This window comes from Myotis daubentonii, chromosome 6 (assembly GCF_963259705.1).
Source record: "Myotis daubentonii chromosome 6, mMyoDau2.1, whole genome shotgun sequence".
Classification (NCBI taxonomy): Eukaryota; Metazoa; Chordata; class Mammalia; order Chiroptera; family Vespertilionidae; genus Myotis; species Myotis daubentonii.
Genome location: NC_081845.1, coordinates 91,379,500 through 91,401,948, shown reverse-complemented (window position 1 = coordinate 91,401,948; position 22,449 = coordinate 91,379,500). Strand labels below are relative to the sequence as shown.

Below are 22,449 nucleotides of genomic sequence, written 5' to 3'. Positions count from 1 at the left end.
CTTTGATGGCGTAGCATCCCCTCTGAGTCACATACTCACTTAGATTCTTGCAACTTGAGAGTAAGAGCATGTGGGGCGGGTGATATTCTTGTAATCATCTTGGAAAATAATCTGCCACATTTTCTTTCCATATTTCTCTCCCACTTTCCTTTTCTTCTTGCCCTCTGCTTCCTCCTCTTGTCATTTTCCTTCCCCATTTCCCCATTCTTTCTAACATTCCTTAGACCTGTTCAGTTAACATTGATTGAGTACATGCAGTGAGACATGTCAGATCCACAGGTACAGGTAATACCTGCTTCATTTTCTGCATCCTGCTCTCTTTCCCAGGTATGGCCATCCCAGCTTAGAGACCACGGCTAGATTGTAATGAGGCTGCCTGTGGGGCTAGGTAGATCCAGGCTCACAGCCCTGGCTTTAGCCCCTGTACTGCCATTTACTAGTTGAGTTACATTCATTCATTCAATAAAAATGTCAGGAATACAACAGAAAACAAGACATAACCATTAAGAAGCTCATGGTAAGGACATCTTAGGCAACCCAGTAGTCTCAGGTTCCTCCTAGGTAAATGGGGATATCTTGCAAGATGGTAGTAAGGATTAAAATAATATATAAAAAACATGCAATAGGTACTCAAAATGGTACCTACTAATTCATTGTAGAACTATTTACCATAGCAAAAGACTGGAAAGAACCGAACTGTTTATCAATAAGGGACTGGTTGAAGAAACAATGGCACATCCACACCATTGAGTAACTACAACTATAAAGAGGAAGCAGGAATATATGTATACACTGCTATGGAGTACTCCAAGATATATTGTTAAATAAAACAAGCAAGATGTGGGAGTGGGGTGGGGGTGGAGTTGAATAGGTGAAGCACAAGGGATTTTTGTAGGGCTTAGAAACTATCCTCTATGATAGTGTATGTGTGACACTATGCATTTTGCCAAAACTTATAGAACTTTACATTAGAACTTTAATGGTACTTAAATTTTAAAAAATCATTTATGAGGTCAAGAGATCCCAGACAGAATGGGGACTTTGACAACAGATTCTAACCAATGAAATAATCTCTCTGAAAGGGGTGGGGAGAAAAGGTGCCAATCCTATTTAAGTAACTCTGGAATTGAGTGAACTCTGTAAGACTAAAGTCAAAAGACCTGCCATAAGCAGTCCACTCTAGTTGTTAAAAGATGTTTCCTGCAGGTGTATGAGCTAACAATTATGAAGCCACTATACACGTATCCTGGAAATGATAGTTAAGTAAATGAATGGTCGATAGTGAGAGCCAGGTTCAGTCTTGGAGTGCAAGGCTACAGATAAGCAAGGGGATGACTGGAATGATCCAGGTGGCAGCTGGTACTGCGTTAGAGTTGTAAAGCGTCAGTATGCATACATTTCGCTTACACATTGAAATAGATAGCTGTATATATATATGTATGTATGTTATTACTCATAGGTATGTGGATATAGAGGGGTTAGTATTCATTCACACATATTATTCCTTGCTCTATCAGCTGAGAGAGCCTAGAAGCAACAACTTTCCATTACCAGCAAGCATACCTAGTGCCCAGATCTTGGTTTCTAATACCATCTATATAATAAAAGCCTAAGCCACCGTTATGGCAGAACGGCCAGAACGACCGGTCGCTATGATACGCACTGACCACCAGGGGGCAGACGCTCAATGCAGGAGCTGCCCCCTGGTGATCAGTGTGCTCCCACAGGGGGAGCGCCGGCTGGCAAACACAGCGGCAGTGGCAGGAGCCTCTCCCACCTTTGCGGCAGCGCTAAGGAGCAGCAAGCAGGCGGGCAGTTATGGTACCCACCAATTTTCCTAACCTTTTTTTTTTATTTTTATTGATTTTTTACAGAGAGGAAGGGAGAGAGATAGAGAGCTAGAAACATCAATGAGAGAGAAACATCGATTAGCTGCCTCCTGCACACCTCCTACTGGGGATGTGCCCGCAACCCAGGTACATGCCCTTGACCGGAATCGAACCTGGGACCTTTCAGTCCGCAGGCCGACGCTCTATCCACTGAGCCAAACCGGTTTCGGCAACCTTTTGTGACATCACAGGCTGAAATTCTTGATCTGACAATGCCACACAGATAACAAGATCCATGGTTGTAGCCATGGTTAGGAAATTAGGTTCTGGAAACAGACTTCAATTGGAATCCTACTCCACCATTTAATTTTTATTTTGAGAAGACTTCTAAACCTCTCTGTGCCTCTTTTCCCACCATCCCTAAAATAGGAATTATAATTGTAACCACTATCATATTGTTTGTGAGTGGCAAGCAAATAAGATAATGTAGGGAGGTTGGTCCAGTTCTTGGCACTTAGCTGTCAATAAATGTTAGCTATTTACTATTATACTTTGTATAATTTATTTAATATATGTCTTTCCTCTCAACAGAATTTAAGAAAATCATTAACCAGGTATTGGAAGATTGAAAAGGCAAGAGGAGACATTGAATTATCACAGAGGTACTCACTATAGGGAGCAGTTACCACATTATATTGGAGAATCAAAGGAAGGACTTTGAGGGTTTTTTTGTTTTTGTTTTTTCAATTAACAGCTTTATGCCCTAGCCACTTTGGCTCAGTGGATAGAGCATCGGCCTGGGAACTGATGGGCCGTGAGCCCAGTCAAGGGCAAGTACCTCAGCTACAGGCTCAATCCCCAGTGCTGGTGGGGTAGGGGAGGGTCGCATGTGGGAGGCAACCAATCAATGTGTCTCTCCCATCGATGTTTCTCTGTCCCCCTCCCTCCACTCTCTCTAAAAATCAATAGAAAAATATCTTTAGGTGAGGATTAACAAAAGACACACACACATACACAAAATAACAGGTTTATTAAGGATAATTTACATACCATAAAATTCACCCATTGGAAGTGTATGTATGTTTCAGTGACTTTTTAGTAAATGTATACAACTGTGCAATCATAACTACAATCCAGTTTTAGAAAATTTCTAGCACTTTCCAAAATTCTCTCAAGTCTATTTGCACTCCATCATGGCTCCCACACCTAAGCCTCAAGTAACCGATTTCTTACTTTGTTTTGCTAATTCTCCCTTAAATATATATTTTCCATTTATTTTTAGAGAGGGGAAGGAAGGGGAATGGGGGTGAAGAGAGTCCGAGAGAAGCGTTATGTAAGAGTTGCCTCCTGTGCCTCCACGGGGGCCAGGATCAAACACGCAACCCAGGTATGTGCCTTTGATCGGGATCAACCCACTACCCTTCCCGTGCTGGCTAACCTCCAACCACTGAGCCACACTGGCCAGAAATCTGGATAGATTTGCCTAGTGTGAGTTTTATTTAAACAGAAGAAGAAATCCGGTAGTAAAAGGAAGTCATGTAAAATATATACTACTTAGGAACAGACTTAACATTTTAAAATTATCACAAGTTTAACGTTAAAAGTTGGTTACAGTTTTATGGAAATCATCATGAAGCAAAATGTTTAAAAAAAAATTTAAAAAAAGCCGCAGCCGCTTTGGCTCAGGGGATAGAGCACTGGCCTGCGGACTGAAGGGTCCGAGTTGATTCCGATCAAGGGCACATGCCCAAGTTGCTGCTGGATCCCCAGTAGGGGCTCTCATAGTTGATGTTTCTCTTTCTCTCTCCCTTCCTCTCTGAAATCAATAAAAATATATATTTTTTAAAAAGAGAGAGAAAGGAAAGGTGAGAAGAGGTTCCAGTTCAGTGCGGCTAGAACAGGGGGGATGGTACTAGAAAGGGCGAGGCGGGTGCGCCTCCAGAGTTAGGTGACCCAACACCCCCGCAGCACTGGGGGGGGGGGGGGTCCTGCGGGAGTCGGCCGTCCTCCCGCGCAGGCGCAGTGGCTCCGCTGGCGGCGGCGACGGGGCAGGGGCGGGGCAGGGGCGGGGCAGGGGCGGGGCGGGCGGGAGTTCGCGCCCATCGCGAGCGCAGAGCGATTGCTTCTGTCTGTTGTGTGGCTATGTTGTCAGAGAAGCGGCGGGGCGGCCGGAACCCGGCCAGGGGCTGGCTGTGTGCTGACGGCGAGCCGGGGCCGAGGGCCATGGGGGACCCCGGCTCCCGGGCTCGGCGGGAGCGCCCCGGGGGCCGCAGCTGGTGCCTGCGGCGCGTGGGCATGGACGCCGAGTGGCTGCTGCTGGAGGACGGGAGCGAGGTGCGCGGGCTGCGGGGAGCGCAGGGAGCCGCGGATGAATGGGAAGAGGTGGGAGCGGGCGGGGAGAGGCGCGCAGGGCTGCCGGGGAGACAGGGCTGGGTGCGGGCGCCGGCCGGCGACTGAGGGGCAAGTGGGGACCCCGAGGGGGAAAGGGCCGGAGGCGAGCGGGGAGCCGGCCGGGAGGAGGCGGGCAGGTGGGTGCAGAGGACGTGAGGACCCGCTGGCTTTGGGGGAAGGAGGTGACTTGGGGGGTGGGGGAACGGGCAGCCCCAGTTTGGGTCGCGCGGAGCCCAGCGCGGGCGCCGGAACCGTGAGCCCAACTTGCGCGGAGATCGTGAACTTTCTCTAGTTTATTTGAAAACAGTTGCGAGTTTTGAGTCAAATTGCTCAAACTTAATGTGAAAAAGCCCTCTTTTCTAACTCCTGAGGGGAATGGGCGCAGGGGTGCGGGCCACGTTTCTCCTGCGAGCTCGGTGCTGCCGACGGGACCCCGAGCTGGGTCGGGCCGGGATTGGGAACAGCCGAGGCTCCGATGCCGTTCCCGGTGCGGCCATAAAGGCAGAAATCCCCGAGGGGAGGCGGGCGCTCCTCCTGGAGGCCGTTTGGAATGTGGGGTTCTACGGAGGGCGAGGGCGCGGGAGGAGGGAGCCGGGGCGGGACCCGCTGTCGGAATGGAACCTTTGGGTCTCGGAACAATTTGTAGGGAAGACAAAGCAGTCTTTCATCATATGTGTGATGTTTAATTAGATTTTCCTACCAACTATATGGTCTCAACTCGGCCCTCCAGGTACTTACTGAGTGCTTACACTGTGTGGTGTCTTATAAAGGAGCCAAACAATAAGGGCTCTCTCTGCTCTCCAGGAGTCTGTGGCTGAACGAGGAAAAAGGAGTTTATACTGTGCACAGTGCAGCAGCCTGAGAACATCGAGGCAGGCATGGGTGATCGAGTGCCAAGAGGAGGATTGTTTAGTGCTGTCTTGGAGCAATGGCTCCTCAATTCAGAGCAGGGATTCAGGTCCAGCCTTAAATGCTGCTGGATTAGGGGTTCTAAAGGGTTCCTTGTATGCTGTGGTTTGGAGAACATCGGGAAGACACTTCTGCCCCCCATCCCTCTTCTCTCCAGGTGTCATTACCCAAAATCCACGTTAGGCATTCATTCTTTTAGAGAATGCACATTTCCCTTTCCCCGCACTGCCCTTTCCAAAATCGTATGCCTTTGGGAAGTTTCACAAATGAAGATCCCAACACCTGAATAATAACTATATTTGCATAGGGTTGGGGCTTTCACATTATTACCTAATCTGAGCCCTACACATGTACGAGGCTCCCACACACAACTCTGTGCAGTGGTTCTCAACCTTCTGGCCCTTTAAATACAGTTCCTCATGTTGTGACCCAACCATAAAATTATTGTCGTTGCTACTTCATAACTGTAACGTTGCTACTGTTATGAATCGTCATGCAAATATCTGATATGCAGGATGGTCTTAGGCGACCCCTGTGAAAGGGTGGTTCGACCGCCAAAGGGGTCGCGACCCACAGGTTGAGAACCGCTGCATAAAGTACTCAGAGGTCAAGTGTTAACTCATTCCTCAGATTAAATTGCTGTGGATTAATTTATTACTTCTGAATAGCTTGGTAATACTGGGAGTCTTGATGAGGAGAGGAAGACAGAGAGAATTAAAACACCTGCAGCCAGGGCAAAAGAACTAAAAAGCATTCCTATCCATATTTTAAACTGTTGGATAATTTTGTGTGGGGTCGCTTCTCTGAGGAGAGACCCACAGATGCCAGAGTGAATGGTGAAAACGAAAACACGTAGGATTGGCTTGTCTCACAGTCCTGTGTGGTGGAGAGGCCTGCCAGGCCTGGATGTATTCAAGGTTGGGGTGTCTTAGGAAGTAGTTGGAGCATAGCCTGCAGTATGTATGAAGGGAGGCCTGAGTGAAAGCCAAGAGATGAAGTCTTACTTATTGAAATAGTCCCAAACCATAGCACAAGCTGATGTGCACATGGCTTCAAGAGGTATGCTGGCATCATTTAATTATAACAGCTGTGTAAGGTCAATTTCCTGCCTTCCTAGTTCACTTCATAGTCTCAGATTTCTCAGATCAAATGATAAAACAAGGTTCCTCTCATTTCACTGTAGGGAATACTGTAGTAAATTGCCTGCCTGAGTGTATGTCTTTAAATTTCTTAAACCAGGGCATTTTTTGAAAAAACAAGTTAGATTTATTGCAAATTACCTAGTTTTCTGGTCATATAAGTATGTAGGCCTTTGGGGAAAGTCATCGTATCTTCATTTGTTCCTTGTTCTTTCTTGTGTTTCTCTCTGTCTTTCCCTCTCTCTTCCACTCTTGTGCACTGAGAGGGTTGGAAAAGGGAAAGAAAGGATGGTTCTAGAATACATGCTGGTCACCTGGTAAAGAGTAGGAGCCATTCCCAGGAGGAAAGGGATAGGATTGGTGAAGGTGGGTAAAGACGAGATAATCTTGTAGACCAATGGTCTCAGTAAGTTCAAAGCTTTGCAGAACTGTTGTACAGCAAATAGAAACAACCCCAGCATAGGAGCTGGCAGTTTGTTGGCACTCAGTTCCCACAGGAAATTAAGTTTTGTGTTAACAAATGATGCCGAGATATCCAGATAAGCTCACTGCAGGCTGCTGAGCCTTGGTTTACTAATGTAAATTTTAGGGCCAGTGAAGAGAAGGACCAAAAAGAGTGTTTCCACCCTAGCTGGTGTAGCTCAGTGGATAGAGCATGGCCTGCAGACCAAAGGGTCCTGGGTTTGATTCTGGTCAAGGGCAGGTACCTTGTTACTCGGTTGCAGACTCCTCCCCTCCCTGGGCCCATGCAGAAGGCAACCAGTCAATGTTTCTCTGTCTTTCCCTCTTCCACTCTCTAAAAATCAGTGGAAACATACCTTCAGGTGAGGATTAAAAATAAATACTGTGTCCTTCCTTTTCTAGATCCAGAGTCTGTAGGAGGCAATTTCAGAAAAAGGACACTCATCTCCCTTTTCTGTATTACTTTTTCCAGGCTATTTACAATGGCAATATGGTTCTCCCCTCAAGTATTAAAATGGAATATGGAATACTTCCTTTATTAGAAATAAAGCTTCCTAAATGGGAATTCGTACTGAATATGGTTGACGATAAATCCTTAAATACTCAATTTTTAAAGGATTTATACATATATTAATTCAGAGGAACTTCTATAATTAATGGATTTTTAAAAAAATATCTTTTATTTATTTCAGAGAGGAATGAGAGGGAGAGAGATGGAAACATCAATGATGAGAGTCATTGATCAGCTGCCTCCTATATGCCCCACACTGGAAATTGAGCCCACAACCCAAGCATGTCCCCCAACCAGGAATCAGACCATAACCTCCTGGTTCATAGGTCAGTGCTCAACCACTGAGCCACCACAGCCACGCCAATTAGTGTAATTTCTAACAAACCATCAAAGAACTGCAAAACTTTGGACTTACGGTTTCGGTAGAAGTGGTCACCACAAAATATTTAAGGGCAACAAGTCAGATTTTAAGAGTTCCTGGCTGCTTGTTGCTCTATAGTTTCCAGTGGTAATAACCCACTTTCCAACTTCTGACCTAAAAAGCACCCATTTTAGAATCTGGGAGGACGCATAAGCAAGATCTCTTTATTACATTCATTCGCAGACATTTACTGAGCACCATGTCAGGTACAGAAATGCAGTGGTACACAAGACAGATATGGCCTCGGCTCATGAAATTTATATTCTAGTAATATGGAGACAGAAATAAATAAAACGAGCAAGTTAGTTTTGGATTGTCATAAATGCATGCTAATAACCTAAAGGAATGCAATGGAGTAGGATGGAGGTGGGTAGGCAACAGGCAGCAACTTTAGAAAGGGTAATTAGGGTAGGCCACCAGGGAGCTGAAAATTGAAAGATGAGAAGGAGCCCATATAAATGTCTGAGAGAAGAGTGTTCTAAGCAGAGCCTGACAAGTGAAAAGGTAGCAGTGAGTGTTTCTGATCATGGTATGAGATAAGACTAAAGAGGTAAAGGGGATTAGGGCATTCAGGACCGCATGGGCTATGGAAGGAAGTTTGGAGACTTTTAAGGAAAGAGAGGAAATGATCTGATATAAAGTTTTTACATTACCCCCAGCTGCTGTTTGAAGAATAAAGTTTAAGAGGACTAGTGCAGCCCTAACTGGTTTGGCTCAGTGGATAGAGCGTCGACCTGCGAACTGAAAGGTCCCAGGTTCGATTCCGGTCAAGGGTATGTACCTTGGTTGCGGGCACATCCCCAGTAGGGAGTGTGCAAGAGGCAGCTGATTGATGTTTCTCTCCCATTGATGTTTCTAACTCTCTATCCCTCTCCCTTCCTCTCTGTAAAAAATCAATAAAATATAGTTTTTTTTTTTAAAAAAGAGGACTAATGCAAAAGCAAAAACTGGAGGAAGCCAGGTTGTTTTGACTAAGATAGTGGCCATAGAGATAGAAATGAAGCGATATAGGACATACTAAATTACAACTAGTAGAATTTGCTGATGATTTGAATGCAGGAATGAGGGACAGAGAAGAATCAAAGATAGCTCCTGAGTTTTGGGCTAAGTGCTGATTGGATGATAGTGTCAGTTACTGAGGTGAAAGTCTGTGGGGAAGAAAAGATGGAGCAAGGAAAGTCATTTACTCTTTGAGGGACTGAGGAGGACAGGCATGATCCTGAAAGATTTTCAAAAAGAGCCAAGCGGGCAACTTTTAGAAAACCACAGATCATTTGGTGTAATGTTCCCAGGTAAGGTTGTGGTATGGGTCATTAAAGAGGTGTTTTGTGCTCCAAGAACAAGCAGGAAATTCCAAGATCTGGATCTCAGAAAAATTGCATTTTCTTCCTCAACAGGGTTATTATGAACTAGACTGGTCCCTCTGGAAAGTATGGTAGATGTCAATTGAGGCCCCTTTGCAACCTTTTCCAGGGGCTCTCATGCTGTCCTTGGGATAAGATGGAAAGTATGGACTTGATACAAAGACTTTGGTTGAATTACAACTGGTTGAAGGGTATATCCAGAACGTGTGGTAGAATGTTTACTAGGCATTCCTGAGAGCTTTGTCTTTGACTACGTCCTCTTTCAATCTTCTATCTGTGTCTTTTTTTTTTTTTAATCTTTATTGTTCAGATTATTACAGATGTCCCTCTTTTTCCCCCCCCATAGCTCCCCTCCACCCGGTTCCCACCCCACCCAGGCCCTCACCACCCCACTGTCTGCATCCATAGGTACTGCGTACATGCATATAAGATCTTTGTCTCGTCTCTTCCTGCACGCCCTCACATCCCCTTCTCCCCGAAAATTGTAAGTCCGCTCCATTTCCATGCCCCTGATTCTGTTACCAATTTATTCTGTTCATCAGATTTTTTATTCATTTGATTTTTAGATTCACTTGTGGATAGATATGTAATTGTCACTTTGTTCATAATTTTTTATCTTTACCTTTTTCTTCTTCTTCCTCTTCTTAAAGAATACCCTTCAGCATTTCATATAATACTGGTTTGGTGGTGATGAACTCCTTTAGCTTTTTCTTGTCTGTGAAGCTCTTTTTCTGACCTTCAGTTCAAATAGGTTTTCAATATCTTGCTCTCTCTCTTCTTCTGGCACCCCCATAATTCAGATGTTGGTATGCTTGAAGTTGTCCCAGAGGCTCCTTACACTATCTTCATATTTTTGGGTTCTTTTTTCTTTTTGCTCTTCCAGTTGGGTGCTTTTTGCTTCCTTGTATTTCAGATCTTTGACTTGATTCTTGGGATCCTCTACTCTACTGTTGAACCTCTGTATATTATTCTTTATTTCAGTCAGTGTATGCTTAATTTCTGACTGGTCCTTTTCCATATTTTTTGGCATTCTCACTAAGGTCCTTAAAGGTCTCACTAAGTTCTTTGGAAGTTTCTAGAAGATTCTTGAGTTAACCTCATAACTGTAGTCTTGAACTCTATATTCAGTAGTATGCTTTCTTCCATTTCTTTCATTTGTGACACATTTCTTTGTCTCCGCATTTTGGCTGCTTCCCTGCGTTTGTTTCTGTGTATTGGGTAGCTGCTAAGTCTCCTTGAATTGATAGAGTGGCCTTGTGTAGTAGGTGTCCTATAGGGCCCAGTGGCTCAGCCTCCCCAGTCACCTGAGGTGGACACTGTTGGTGCACCCTTTTGTGCGCTGTGTGCACAGTCTTGTAGTTGAGCCTTGATTGCTGTTGGTATCACTGGGAGGAATTGACCTCCAGGCCAATTGGCTGGGAGGACCAGCTGTGTCTACAATGTGCAGGAAACACCCCTGTGTGTCAGGACTTGCTTCAGTGGGGCTTTGGTGCTCACTGAGTCTGCCCCTTGAGTGTGTCACTTATGGATGTGACGAGTTGTAATCTGGTATGGTCTCACACTGACCACTAGGTACACTGGCTCTTGGATCTCCAAGGAGGTGCAAAGTCAGCTACTGCCTGGGGCCACCCAGCAGGAACTAAAGAGAGATCTGCAGATTCCTCCTCTTTGTATGGGGTTTGGAAGTGCCCAGATGAGGCACAGCTGTGAAGCAAGGCAGGCTGCTGCTGCCGGGCCTTGGGCCTTCTTTTGGAAGCTTTGGGGCTCCCTGACCCAGCTGTAGTTTGACAGGTTTTAGGCTGAGAAAGGACCAGCCATTCATAGGCAAAAGCCTCTGAGCACAGCTTTGATAGGGTTGTAAATTGGATGGGTCAGAGCAAACAGCAATGGCTGCTAGTCAGCCCTGCACGGGGAGGAACAATGTTCCGTTGTGAGCACCTCTGTCTGGAAGAAAGCCGCCCCTGCATTCCTGCCCCGATGCCAGACAGTCCAGTTTCTCCCCATATGTGTCTGGGTCCCCCAAAGTCTCGCCCGACACTGGAGCTCAGAGCTAGCTGGAGCTTGTATCTCCCTCCCGATTAAAAAAGCAGCACACTGGGTGCCAGCCTGTCAGCGCCTCCTTGCCTCCGCACCTCCTACCAGTCTCAATGCGCTTTTTTCTTTACCAGTAATTCTCTATGTAGTACTTCCACTCAGCCAGCTTTCCCGTGGTTCTGGATGATAGTTGTGCTGTATTTTAGTTGTAATTTTGATATGCTTGTGGGAGACAGCAAGTACAGGTGTTTACCTATGCCACCATCTTGGTTCTCTCTCTTCTATCTGTGTCTTGAACGAAAGTACATAGGCATCATATTCGTTTGGTGAGAGGAATATTGAGTTTATCAGATGGCGGGTTAAAAATTCATAAAGGTCTTGACAAGCTCCTGTAATAGGTTGAACTAACAAGATGAAGTTTAATAGGAATCGATGTAAGGTCCTTCATGCGAATCCAGATTTACCAACTAGTCAAGTATAGGACAGAAGAGATGTGACTTTGCATGTAATACTTGGGGGAGGGTCAGACCAAGAAATTTAATCATTCCTAAGCCTGAGGGTACATTGTGTGATACATCTGCTATGAAAGCTGATGCAGTTTATCCAGTGATGATATTTAGAACTTGGAAAGTGATACTTGAATTCGACTGTGTAATAGAAATTAAGTTTATTTTTCTTATTATGGCATCCAGGAATAAAAATATACCATTAAGATAGCAAAGAGACGCAAACCTACACCATGAGAGTTAGGTTGAAGTAACGTAGGTCCAACAAAAGAAAAGGCTTGACAGGCACGATAGCTGTCATGTGGGAGGGGATTGGGGATTTCCTGATAGTGCCCATGGCAGAGCCAGGGCCAATGGATGGAATTTATGATGAGAAAGACGCCAAGTCTGAGCCCTTAAAAAATTGGACAGACTGCCTTGTATAGAGGCTGTAGTTCTTGGCAGTGTTTAAGACTAGTTGATGAGGGTGTATAGAAATAATTTCTCCATCTTATGATTTTTCAGAGCCCTACCAACCCTGACATTCCATGAGTAAATGCATTCAGCTGTCTCTTCTTGTCACAGCTTCTTGCCTTTTTCTACCTGGTGGCTCCCATGGCAGCTGAAGGAGGATGGCTGATGAGCTGTGTGGGTTTCATGGGAGTCTGGTTTCGTGTCAGGACATGTGTGCACCACTGGTCGACAAGATTGTCAAAAGGACCTCCCTTTTCAGCACAATGGCTGATGGTGTCTCTTATATTGTTGTTGTCTTCCTAGGTGACTTTAGGCCGAGGATTTGGTGTCACATACCAACTGGTATCAAAACTCTGCCCTCTGATGATTTCCCGAAACCACTGTGTTTTGAAGCAGAACACGGAGGGCCAGTGGACAATTATGGACAACAAGGTAACAGGAATCCATAGATGCCTAATGATTTTCATTGGCTTTTTATTCATTTTTAAATTGCTTTTTTTTTTTTTTGTACAGGTAATACATGGTATAAAATTTAAAGATTCAAAAATATATTATCTTCCCTAACCACCCAGTTGTCTTCCCCAGAGACAACCACTTCTGTATGCTGCCAGAGATTAGATTATGTCAAAGTAATTTCAAAGGACTTGAAGTTAGTTACTCTGAAAGGAACACCTGAATTGCGGCAGTAGGTTTGCTCCAGAAACTAGACTAAGTTATTGAGGGAATTGGCCCTTTGTCACTTGAAGGGAATCTAGTGAAGATTCTGGAGTGTACCTGTATTCAGGGCATGGGGAGGAGGGCAGAGCTGAGCTTCCTACACCCAGCTCCTTCCTCTCCCCACACCTTTCCATCAGAGCAAACTGTCTCCCTCCTTTTTAAGCCTGTTTTATGCATTACTTTTTCTGAGGAAGATTTCCTTTGAATAAAGGGTTTTTCTGCTTTAAATTTTTGAAAAGCGTGAATTCTAAGGGAGGTGAAGTATGTATAAAGCTCAAAAATTAGGAAATACCTAAAATACAGATACATAAGCACTTAGGAATACAGTGAAAGTAAAGACTATGAGGTGAGAGAAATTTTAATGTAGACAGTAAGGATTAAGAAGTATAAAATATCTTTAGAGCATTTTACACTGCTCTGGTTAGAAGAATTTTAAAGATAACTGTTAGAAGGAAGCATATTAAAATGGTTCTGAATCCCTAGCTGGTTTGGCTCAGTGAATAAATCATCGTCCTATGGACTGAAGGGTCCCAAGTTCAGTTCTGGTCAAGGGCATGTATCAGTTGCAGTTCGATTCCTGGGTCTGGTTGGGCACATGCAGGAGACAACCAATTGACGTGTCTCTCTCACATCGATGTCTCTCTCTGTCTCTCCCCCTCCCTTCCACTCTTTAAAAATCAATGGGAAAGAATTCCTGGGTGAGGATTAACAAAAATTAGATGAAATTAAATGGTTCTGAAATTAATTCCTACATGTGGAGAGGATTATCCCCACACCATCAAGCAATGCTGGGGACACCAGCTGGATGTCCTACAATTCTGACACTATCTACCTGAGGATGGCATCAAATCCCATAGGTAAAGGGCTCAGCTCTACAAGACCATCCTCCACTTTGGATTCCAATTGAGAGCCCAGCTTCTGATCAGCTAGATATAGATTGGAGGTTCCAAGGACCCCTTCCTTGGACTTCAGATACCAGTTGCAAGTCCAGGTTGTTACTTGTACTTCTGACCAACTGGCTATAAATCAGAGGTTCCGAAGACCTCCTTCCCCTATTGATTCAATTAATTAGCTAGAGCGACTCACAGAAACATTTATTTATATTTACCAGTTTATTATAAAAGGACTAGAGGCCTGGTGCATGAAATTTGTGCATGGGTAGGATCCCTAGGCCTGGCCAGCAATCAGGGCTGATCAGGTTCCCTGCCTCCCCACCTCCTCGCCTCCTCCTTCCCTCACTCCCTCAGCGCCCTGCCACCCCCCCTGGTTGCCCACCATGTTCCATGCCGCCCCCTGGTGGTCAGCGCACATCATAGCGAGCGATTGAGCTCCCAGTCAAACTCCCGAGGGGTCACTTTGCATACTAGCCTTTTATATATACAGATAGGAGGGTTTCCTGTTAAGGTGGTGCGTAAGTAGGCACAGTGCTTATGTCCTTCCACAACCACATCAAAATTACACTAAACTACAGAACAACCATCATTCAGAACTGCCTGAAATCTAGCTGAATGAGAGTCCTACAACTAAAGATAGAAGAAGCCACATCCAACTGTGGGACTGGCTGGTCCCATACCTGTGTGTGGTGGATAAAAATCGGGAGGGATATCTCAGCCGCAGAAGTCTCCCCTGAGGAGCAAGGGGTCCCAGCCCCATACCATGCCCTTAGTCCAGGATTCCAGTACCAGGAAGAGAAGTCCCCACAACTTCTGGCTGTAAAAACCAGCAGGCACTGTGACTAAGTGACTTGGAGGTTGCTGGAGTCCCAGGCAGCTCTGCTTAAAGGGACTGTGCGTGGATTTACTCAGACTCACTCGCTCTGAGCTCCAGTGCTGGGGCAACAGCTTGAAAGGCACCAGGGACATACAGGGAGGAACTGAAGTGTCATCAGGGCAAGAGCTGGAAGGGTAGCTTTCTCCCAGACAGAGTGCTGGCAGAGGCCTTTGTTCCTTTTCTGAGCTTTACCCCAACAGAGCTATAGCTGAGTCTCCATCAACACGCTGTCACTGCTTCCCGTCTTCCCCATCCTGTGATTCCCTGAGACCCTGCCCCACCACCCAAGCTCTTTCCAATGGCTTTTCTATATGAATGGCCTGTCTTGGCACATGCTTATGTTCATAGCTTGGCCTCTCCTGGGCACCTCCAAGCCCAGCACAAGTAGCAGCCATCTGAAGATCTCTTTGTAGCTCATGCTGAGTGGCCCCTGACCTTGGCCTGCACCTCCCAGGAAGCCCCAGAGCCAGCGTACCCAGTGGACAACCTCAGATCACCTCAAAGTACCTCCACAACAGCATACTTAAGGGGTGGACTTAGTGAGCACCAGAGCCCTGCTGAAATAAGTCCTGCTCTGAAGGGTAGGCCTCTGCACAGCTGATCCGTAGTGGTGGTCACAGCCAGTTCTTACAGTCAATCAGCCTGGAGGTAAATCCCTCTCATTGATGTGCCAACAGCAATCAAGGCTTAACTACAACAGGAGGATGTACACAGCCCACACAAGTGCACCTGGAGTGCCCAGCTTGTGTAAACAGGGAAGCTGTACCACTGGTTCCTATAGGACACTTAATACATTAGGCCTCTACCAAGCCTGGGAGACATAGCACCTCTACCTAATTCATAGAAACAAACACAGGGTGACTGCCAAAATGAGGAAACAAAATTTGTTCCAAGTGAAAAAAACAGAACAGAACTCCAGAAAAAGTACTAAACAAAATGGAGACAAGCAATCTCTTAGATGCAGAGTTCAAAACACTGGTTATAGGGATGCTCAATGAACTTAGGGGAAGAGTAGAAGAACTTAAAGAGAACTTCAACAACATAAAAAAAGGACATAGAGCCGAAACCGGTTTGGCTCAGTGGATAGAGCATCGGCCTGCGGACTGAAAGGTCCCAGGTTCGATTCCGGTCAAGGGCATGTACCTGGGTTGCGGGCATATCCCCAGTAGGAGATGTGCAGGAGGCAGCTGATCGATGTTTCTCTCATCGATGTTTCTAACTCTCTATCTCTCTCCCTTTCTCTCTGTAAAAAATCAATAAAATATATTAAAAAAAAAAAAAGGACATAGAAACCATAAAATGAACAGTCATAAGTGAAGGATACACTAACTGAAATGAAGAATAATTTACAGGGAATCAACAGTAGAGTACATGAAGCCAAGAATCAAAACAATAATTTGTTTTTGTTTTTAATGTATTTTTATTGATTTCAGAGAGGAAGGGAGAGGGAGAGAGAGAGAGAGAGAAACATCAATGATGAGAGAGAACCATTGATTGGCTGCCTCCTGCATGCCCCCTACTGGGGATCAAGCCCACAACCCAGGCATGTGCCTTTGATCAGAATCAAACTCAGGACCCTTCAGTCCACAGGCCAATGCTCTATCCACTGAGCCAAACCAGCCAGGGTGCGGTGCTTTGTGATTCAGAAAACACCCAATCAGAGCAGCCAAAAAAAAAAAAAAAGAATCCAAAGTAAATGAGGATAGTGTAAGGAGGTTTTGGGATGACTTCAAGCATACCAACATTCTCATCATGGGGGTGTCAGAAGGAGAAGAGAGAGAGCAAGAAGTTGAAAACCTGTTTGAAAAAATAATGGCAGAAAATGTCCCAACCTATTGAAGGAAATAGACATATAAGACTAGGAAGTGCAGAATCACAAACTGGATAAACCCAAAGAGGTCCACACCAAGACACATCATAATTAAAATGCCAAAGGTTAAAGACAGAGAATTTTAAAAGCAGCGAGAGAAAAGCAGTTAGTTACCTACAAGAGAGCTTCCATAAGACTGTCAGCTGATTTCTCAACAGAAACATTGCAGGCCAGAAGGGAGTGGCAAGAAATATTAACCCTTTGCGGTCCAATGTTATTTTTGGAATTCAAACAGTCTGGTCCAAATTAATTGACAGGATTGAATGTTGAACTTCTTAATGTTCTTATTGCTCGACGTTGGACCTGCTTCTAGCGCCTGGTCTGTCAAGTTGGCCTCGAGGTTGGACCGAAAAGGGTTAAAGTGGTGAAAAGCAAGGACCTACAACCAAGATTACCCAGCAAAACTATTGTTTAGAATCAGACATATAAAGAGCTTCCCAGATAAGAAAATGGTAAAGGAGTTCACCACCACCAAACTAGAAATGTCTGTCTTTAAGAAAAAAAAAGATAAAAAATATGAACAGTAAAATGGCAATAAGAATATATACCTATCAACAATTGAATCTAAAAAATAAAATAAATGAACAAGCTGAACAGAAACGGACTCCTAGATACAGAGAACATTTTGATGGTTGCCTGATAGCAGGGTTGGGGGGATGGATGAAAGGTGAAGGGATTAAGAAGTACAAGTAGATTTTTACAGAACAGTCACAAGGATATAAAGTACATCATAGGGAATATAGTCAATAATGTTCTAATAACTGTGTATGGTGTCAGATGGGTACAATTTATCGGGATGATCACCTGAAACTAATATAAATATTGTAATTGAAAAACTGTAATCGAAAAATAAAAAGATTTTTTTAAAAAAAGGATATGATAAGGGATATAGATGAACATCCATTTGGAAGAGATGTGTTAGGGCAGGCTGTGTGGGAAGGGGCGTGGAACTTTCATGCCTGTCTGGGTACACCATTCTCCAGCACCTCCATGTGTTCACCAACCCTCAGAACCTGTCCTTTTTTGGGGCGGGGTAATGGAAGCTTCATTACAGAGGCATGATTGATTAAATCACTGGCCACTAGTGATGACTTCAACCTCCAGCCCTCCCCTCCCAAGAGATCCAGGGGTGGGAATTAAAGTTCCAGCCTCCCTGTAATTATCCCTCATTCTTAGGTGACCTAGGGACAGTCCCAAAGTCATCTCATTAACATAACAAAAGACACCTTGATCTCTTATCACCGCTTAGGAAATTCCAAGGGTTTCTGAAGCTCTGTTCTAGAAATGGGGGTGAAGTCCAAATATATGCTGCTGCTTATAATTCACAATATCACAGGTGTCTTGCAGACCTGCCCAGCAGCCTCCTTTTTCATGTATAAAACTGCTAGAGTTAGCTGTTGGAGAAAGTACCTTCCTGCACTGGGTTAAGTTGAGTTGGCACTGTGTTGAAGGAGAGGCTGTATAAATGCTAAGTAAATTGGTTCAGCACTCTTGGCAAGGCACTGTGAGAAAAGAAATTGGCACTGAAAAGGGGAGCTTAGAGATGATACAGTTTAACCCCTTCTGGGGACAGATAGATTTGAGGCCCAGAGAGAGAAATTGATTTGCTCAAGGCCGTCTACATAACTGGTTGAGTGAATAAACCAGGGCTCAAACTCAAATAAGTCTCCCTGCTATGCCCCGTTTTCGAATAGTAGTGGAGGACACAGCAGTTTGCTATCCTGGCTGCGTGATTTAAAATAATAATAATAATAATGATGCATATCTCTGACATAGCTGCAAAGTTTTAAAGTCCCTACAGTAGCTTATATCAAAACTTAATCCTTGGGGAAAGAAGTTTTCCTCATCAGAGTTGGGTATTTGAGTAACAGAGTTACAGTATTATAGAGATGATTGTCTGCTGCTGCTTTCCTTGATTATGTACCACCAGCTGACTGATTTTAATGTTCCTTGAACATCAACCTCGGGGACATAGAGGCAGCCTGTGACAGCAACAGATATGACAGTGCTCCCGGGGTTGCTCTCCAGTTTGTTTTGTACCGTTTCTTCTAGGGCTGTACTCATAAGGTTCCTCTCTCAGGTCTCAGATAGAGAAGATAGAGGGAAGGTAGGCGCCTGATTCTTCCAAATGTTTTCTGGTTTAAGCGTCTTAGCTTTGATGCAGTTGGTGAGGTAACTGAGTTTTGAAAAAAAGCAATGACTGGTTGTTTTTGATGGAGCAACTATTCTTATCAGTAAGCCCCTCTCCTCACTTCCCCCTCCCCCACTCTTAACATGCTTCTTTTCTTTTTGACAGGAAGCCTTATCAGCCTTCTCCTGATGAAGGATTTGAATTTTAGGTGCAGGATATTATTGTTATATTACATCTGAAATCTTTTGCCAAGTCCTTTTAAGATGTAGATATTGTTAGTAATTCAAAACTCAGAACTACATTCTATCTTCAAAAAAATGATCTCTCTTATATGCTGGAATGGCCAGACAGGGAAAGCTTAAGTACAGTTACAAAAATTGCAACAATATCAATTTTAGTTTAAAATTAAGTTAGGAAAAAAAAAACAACCTTGGAGGATTGCTTATCTTGCACATGAAACATGTGGATGGTTGTAGTTATATAAATTTCAGTTAATTTAGTAGCTCTTCAGATAGCTCATCCTATGTATTGGTATCCGGCTGTTTCAGAAAATTTGTGATTTCAAAGTCACAATCTGAAATGCTTTGGTGGGTTTGCTTATCTCTAGTCCTAGAGACGCAGGCATATCGTTTGAGCCTTTCCCATTCTTACCCTCCTATCACATTGCTGTTCACCTGCTACTTAGTGGTTCCCGCTTTGGTCCTTCTGTAGGTTCTGGCATTTAAAGTTTCTGGTGAGTTATACTGTGTGAACACGCCTTGCTGCTTGGTCTTCCAGCAACTAGAACAGTGGTTCTCAACCCTGTTTCAGTTTTTGTCCTTCCCTGGGTACTTATAAAAAAAATACTGATGGTATCACATTAAAATTACGAACTTCTATTCATCAAAAGACACCAATAGGAGAGTAAAGACAAGCTCAGAGTGGAAGATATTTGCTACACATAACTGATGAAGGACTTATAATTGGATATTTACAGGACTCCAAATCGTTAAGAAAAAGAAAGATAACCCAGTTTTTTAAATGGACAGGAGCCAGGCACTTCACAAAATATTGTATCCAAATGTTCAATATCCATCAAAAGTTGTTGAGCCTCGCCCTAACCAGTTTGTCTCAGTGGATAGAGCGTCGGCCTGCGGAGTGAAGAGTTCCACGTTCGATTCCGGTCAAGGGCATGTTCCTTGGTTGTGGGCACATCCCCAGTAGGGGGTGTGCAAGAGGCAGCTGATCTATGTTTCTAACTCTCTATCCCTCTCCCTTCCTCTGTAAAAAAAAAAAAAAAAAAAGTTGTTCAGCCTCATTCATGATCAGGAAAATGCAAATTAAAACCAGGATGGACTAGCACTACACACCCACCAGAGCGGGTAAAATTAATACTGAATGTGCCAGGTATTGATTGGCAAGGGTGTGGAGCAAATGTTGTCTGGGTAGAAGTGTAAGTTAGTACAACTATTTTGGAAAATTATTTGGCATTATTTATTAAAGTTGCACTTATATATACCCTGTGACAGTATGTTTAGTCACAGGGAACAGGGAAATAGCCCAGATGTCCATCAACAGCATCATGGAGAAATAAACTATGGAATATTCTTACAATGAAACACTATACTGTAATGAATGTGAATGAACTGCTACTGTATCCAACAACCCAGATAAATCTTACAGACATAGAATGGAGTGAAAGAAGACAGACACCAAAGAATATATATAATTTAATGGCATTTATTTAATGTCAAAACCAGCAAAATTAATGTGTGATGTTACGCCAGTCTAGTAGTCACCTGATGGGGGTAGAAGGAGACTTAGTGACTAGAGAAGACAAAAGGATGATTCTGGGGTGCTGATAAACGTGGGTTAGGGTATTTTTGTTTGTTTTTTAACTTTGTGGTAGTTACACTGAGATGTTCACATTGTGGTTAGTCATCTAGTTGTACATTTCTTATTTGTGCACTTTTATGGTTGTATGTTATGTTTCAGTGAAGCATTAGAAATATTGACTGATACATACCAATTAGAATTGCTGAAATAAAACAATACCAAGTGCTGGTGAACATGGAATCGTAAGCATTGCATGTGTGAATACAAAATGGTACTGTCACTTTGAAAAATAGTCTGGCAGTTTCCTGCAGCTAAACATACACTTACCAGTGATTCTGTTTCTTGGTATTTACCCTAAATTAATGAAAACTTAATGTCCTCAAAGAAACGTGTGTGTGAATGTTTGTAGTAGCTTTGTTTAATTATCAAAAACGGGGAAAACAACTAGGGAATGGATAAACAAACTTGTACACCCATGTCTGGAATACTAGTCAGCAATAAAAAATACCCAACTATTGTTAATGCAACAACATTGGCAAGTCTCAAAGTCATTGTGCTAAGTGAAAGAAGCCAGACTCAAAAAGGATACATACAGTGTGATTCCATTTATACAACATTCTGGAAAAGGTAGGGCAGAAAACAGATGAGTAGTTGAATAGGAGTTGGGGAGGGGTCGCCTGGAAAGGGGCACTATGACTTGACCCAATTATAGACTACGTATTTGTATATAAACTGATGCCCGGTTCTAGCCTCAGACTGTTAACTCAGTCTGAGGGTGAGACTCAGGTATTGCTATTTGTTTCAAACATTTCCAGGTGATTTCACTGAATAGTCAGGGTTGAGAATCACTGAGCTACATAAATCATCTGGAAAACTCCAAGAGAACATTGCCTTTTGACTTTGGGTTTCACTCTCCAACAACTGACTAAAAACACTGGGCAGAGGTTGAGCATCAGGTGAAGTGATTATTGTATAGGGGTGTGTGCTATCCCACCTTTTCCCACTGATGGCAAAGAGACATTAGGCAGGCTTTTGTTGTTGTTGTTATCACTTTGCTGCTACTGACATTGTTCAAACTGATGATTATGAAAACCTAACATTAAGAAAGGCTTGGCCCTAGCCGGTTTGGCTCAGTGGATAGAGCGTCGGCCTGCGGACTGAAAAGTCCCGGGTTCGATTCCGGCCAAGGGCACATGCCCGGGTTGCGGGCTTGGTCCCCAGTGGGGGCCATGCAGAGGGAAACCGATCAATGATTCTCTCTCATCATTGATGTTTCTATCTCTTCCTCCCTCTCCCTTCCTCTCTTAGATCAATAAACAAATATATTTTTTAAAAAAAAGAAAGGCTTGAACAGAGTTATTTTATTTAAACCATTGTATTTGAGATTATATTCTGGGCAGTATTGATTGTTCTTATATAGCTATGGTATTTTCATCCTTTTCTATAGTCACCTTGTGAACAGACCTGACTCAGGGCTGTGGTCCCAATTATACCACTAGGTGTCACCAGGAAGTGATGAATGGGTAAACATAGAAGGATCTGAGGATAAAATGTGATGGGGAAATGTGAGAACTTATTTTCCAGGCGTAAAGGGCTCTGAAGGAGGCAATTTAATGCAGAGGATCTAGTGGAAGGCTGCAATATGTCTTGAAAGTTTTCCCCAGCTTTTTAGGGACTCCCTGTTCTCTCTAGTTTGGGGCTGCTTCTGTGACCTTCATTCTTTATTTAATCTTATCTTTGCCTTTGAGGTTTTTCTTAAATGTCTATACCTTGGCATTAGGTAGCCTTCTGTGTCACACTACTTTTCCTGAAACCTTTTTCCTAAGTATAATCTATTTTGATATAAAACTTTTTTAATTGCCCTAACCGGTTTGGCTCAGTGGATAGAGCATCGGCCTGCGGACTGAAAGGTCCCAGGTTCGATTCTGGTCAAGGGCATGTACCTTGGTTGCGGGCACATCCTCAGTAGGGAGTGTGCAGGAGGCAGCTGTTCGATGTTTCTCTCTCATCGATGTTTCTAACTCTCTATCCCTCTCCCTTCCTCTCTGCAAAAAATCAATAAAAAAATAAAAAATATATATATATATAAAACTTTTTTAATTTAAATTCTTTATTGTTGAAAGTATT

The 22,449-nt window shown here is 43.8% G+C and overlaps 1 protein-coding gene across 7 annotated transcripts in view; it reads left to right on the top strand.

Moving 5' to 3' along the window:
* The first annotated feature begins 3,957 nt into the window (after window positions 1-3,957).
* The window catches only part of RNF8 (ring finger protein 8), a 40,799-nt gene continuing 22,307 nt past the window's right edge, over window positions 3,958-22,449 (top strand). For 5 of the 7 annotated variants that reach the window (XM_059701813.1, XM_059701816.1, XM_059701815.1 and 2 more), the window contains exons 1-2: window positions 3,958-4,211; window positions 12,323-12,451. In XM_059701813.1, the coding sequence (XP_059557796.1) occupies window positions 3,972-4,211; window positions 12,323-12,451 (369 nt within the window). In that variant the 5' untranslated portion in view covers window positions 3,958-3,971. The remainder of the gene's footprint in view (window positions 4,212-12,322; window positions 12,452-22,449) is intronic. The other 2 variants (XM_059701811.1, XM_059701812.1) reach the window with 2 other exon arrangements.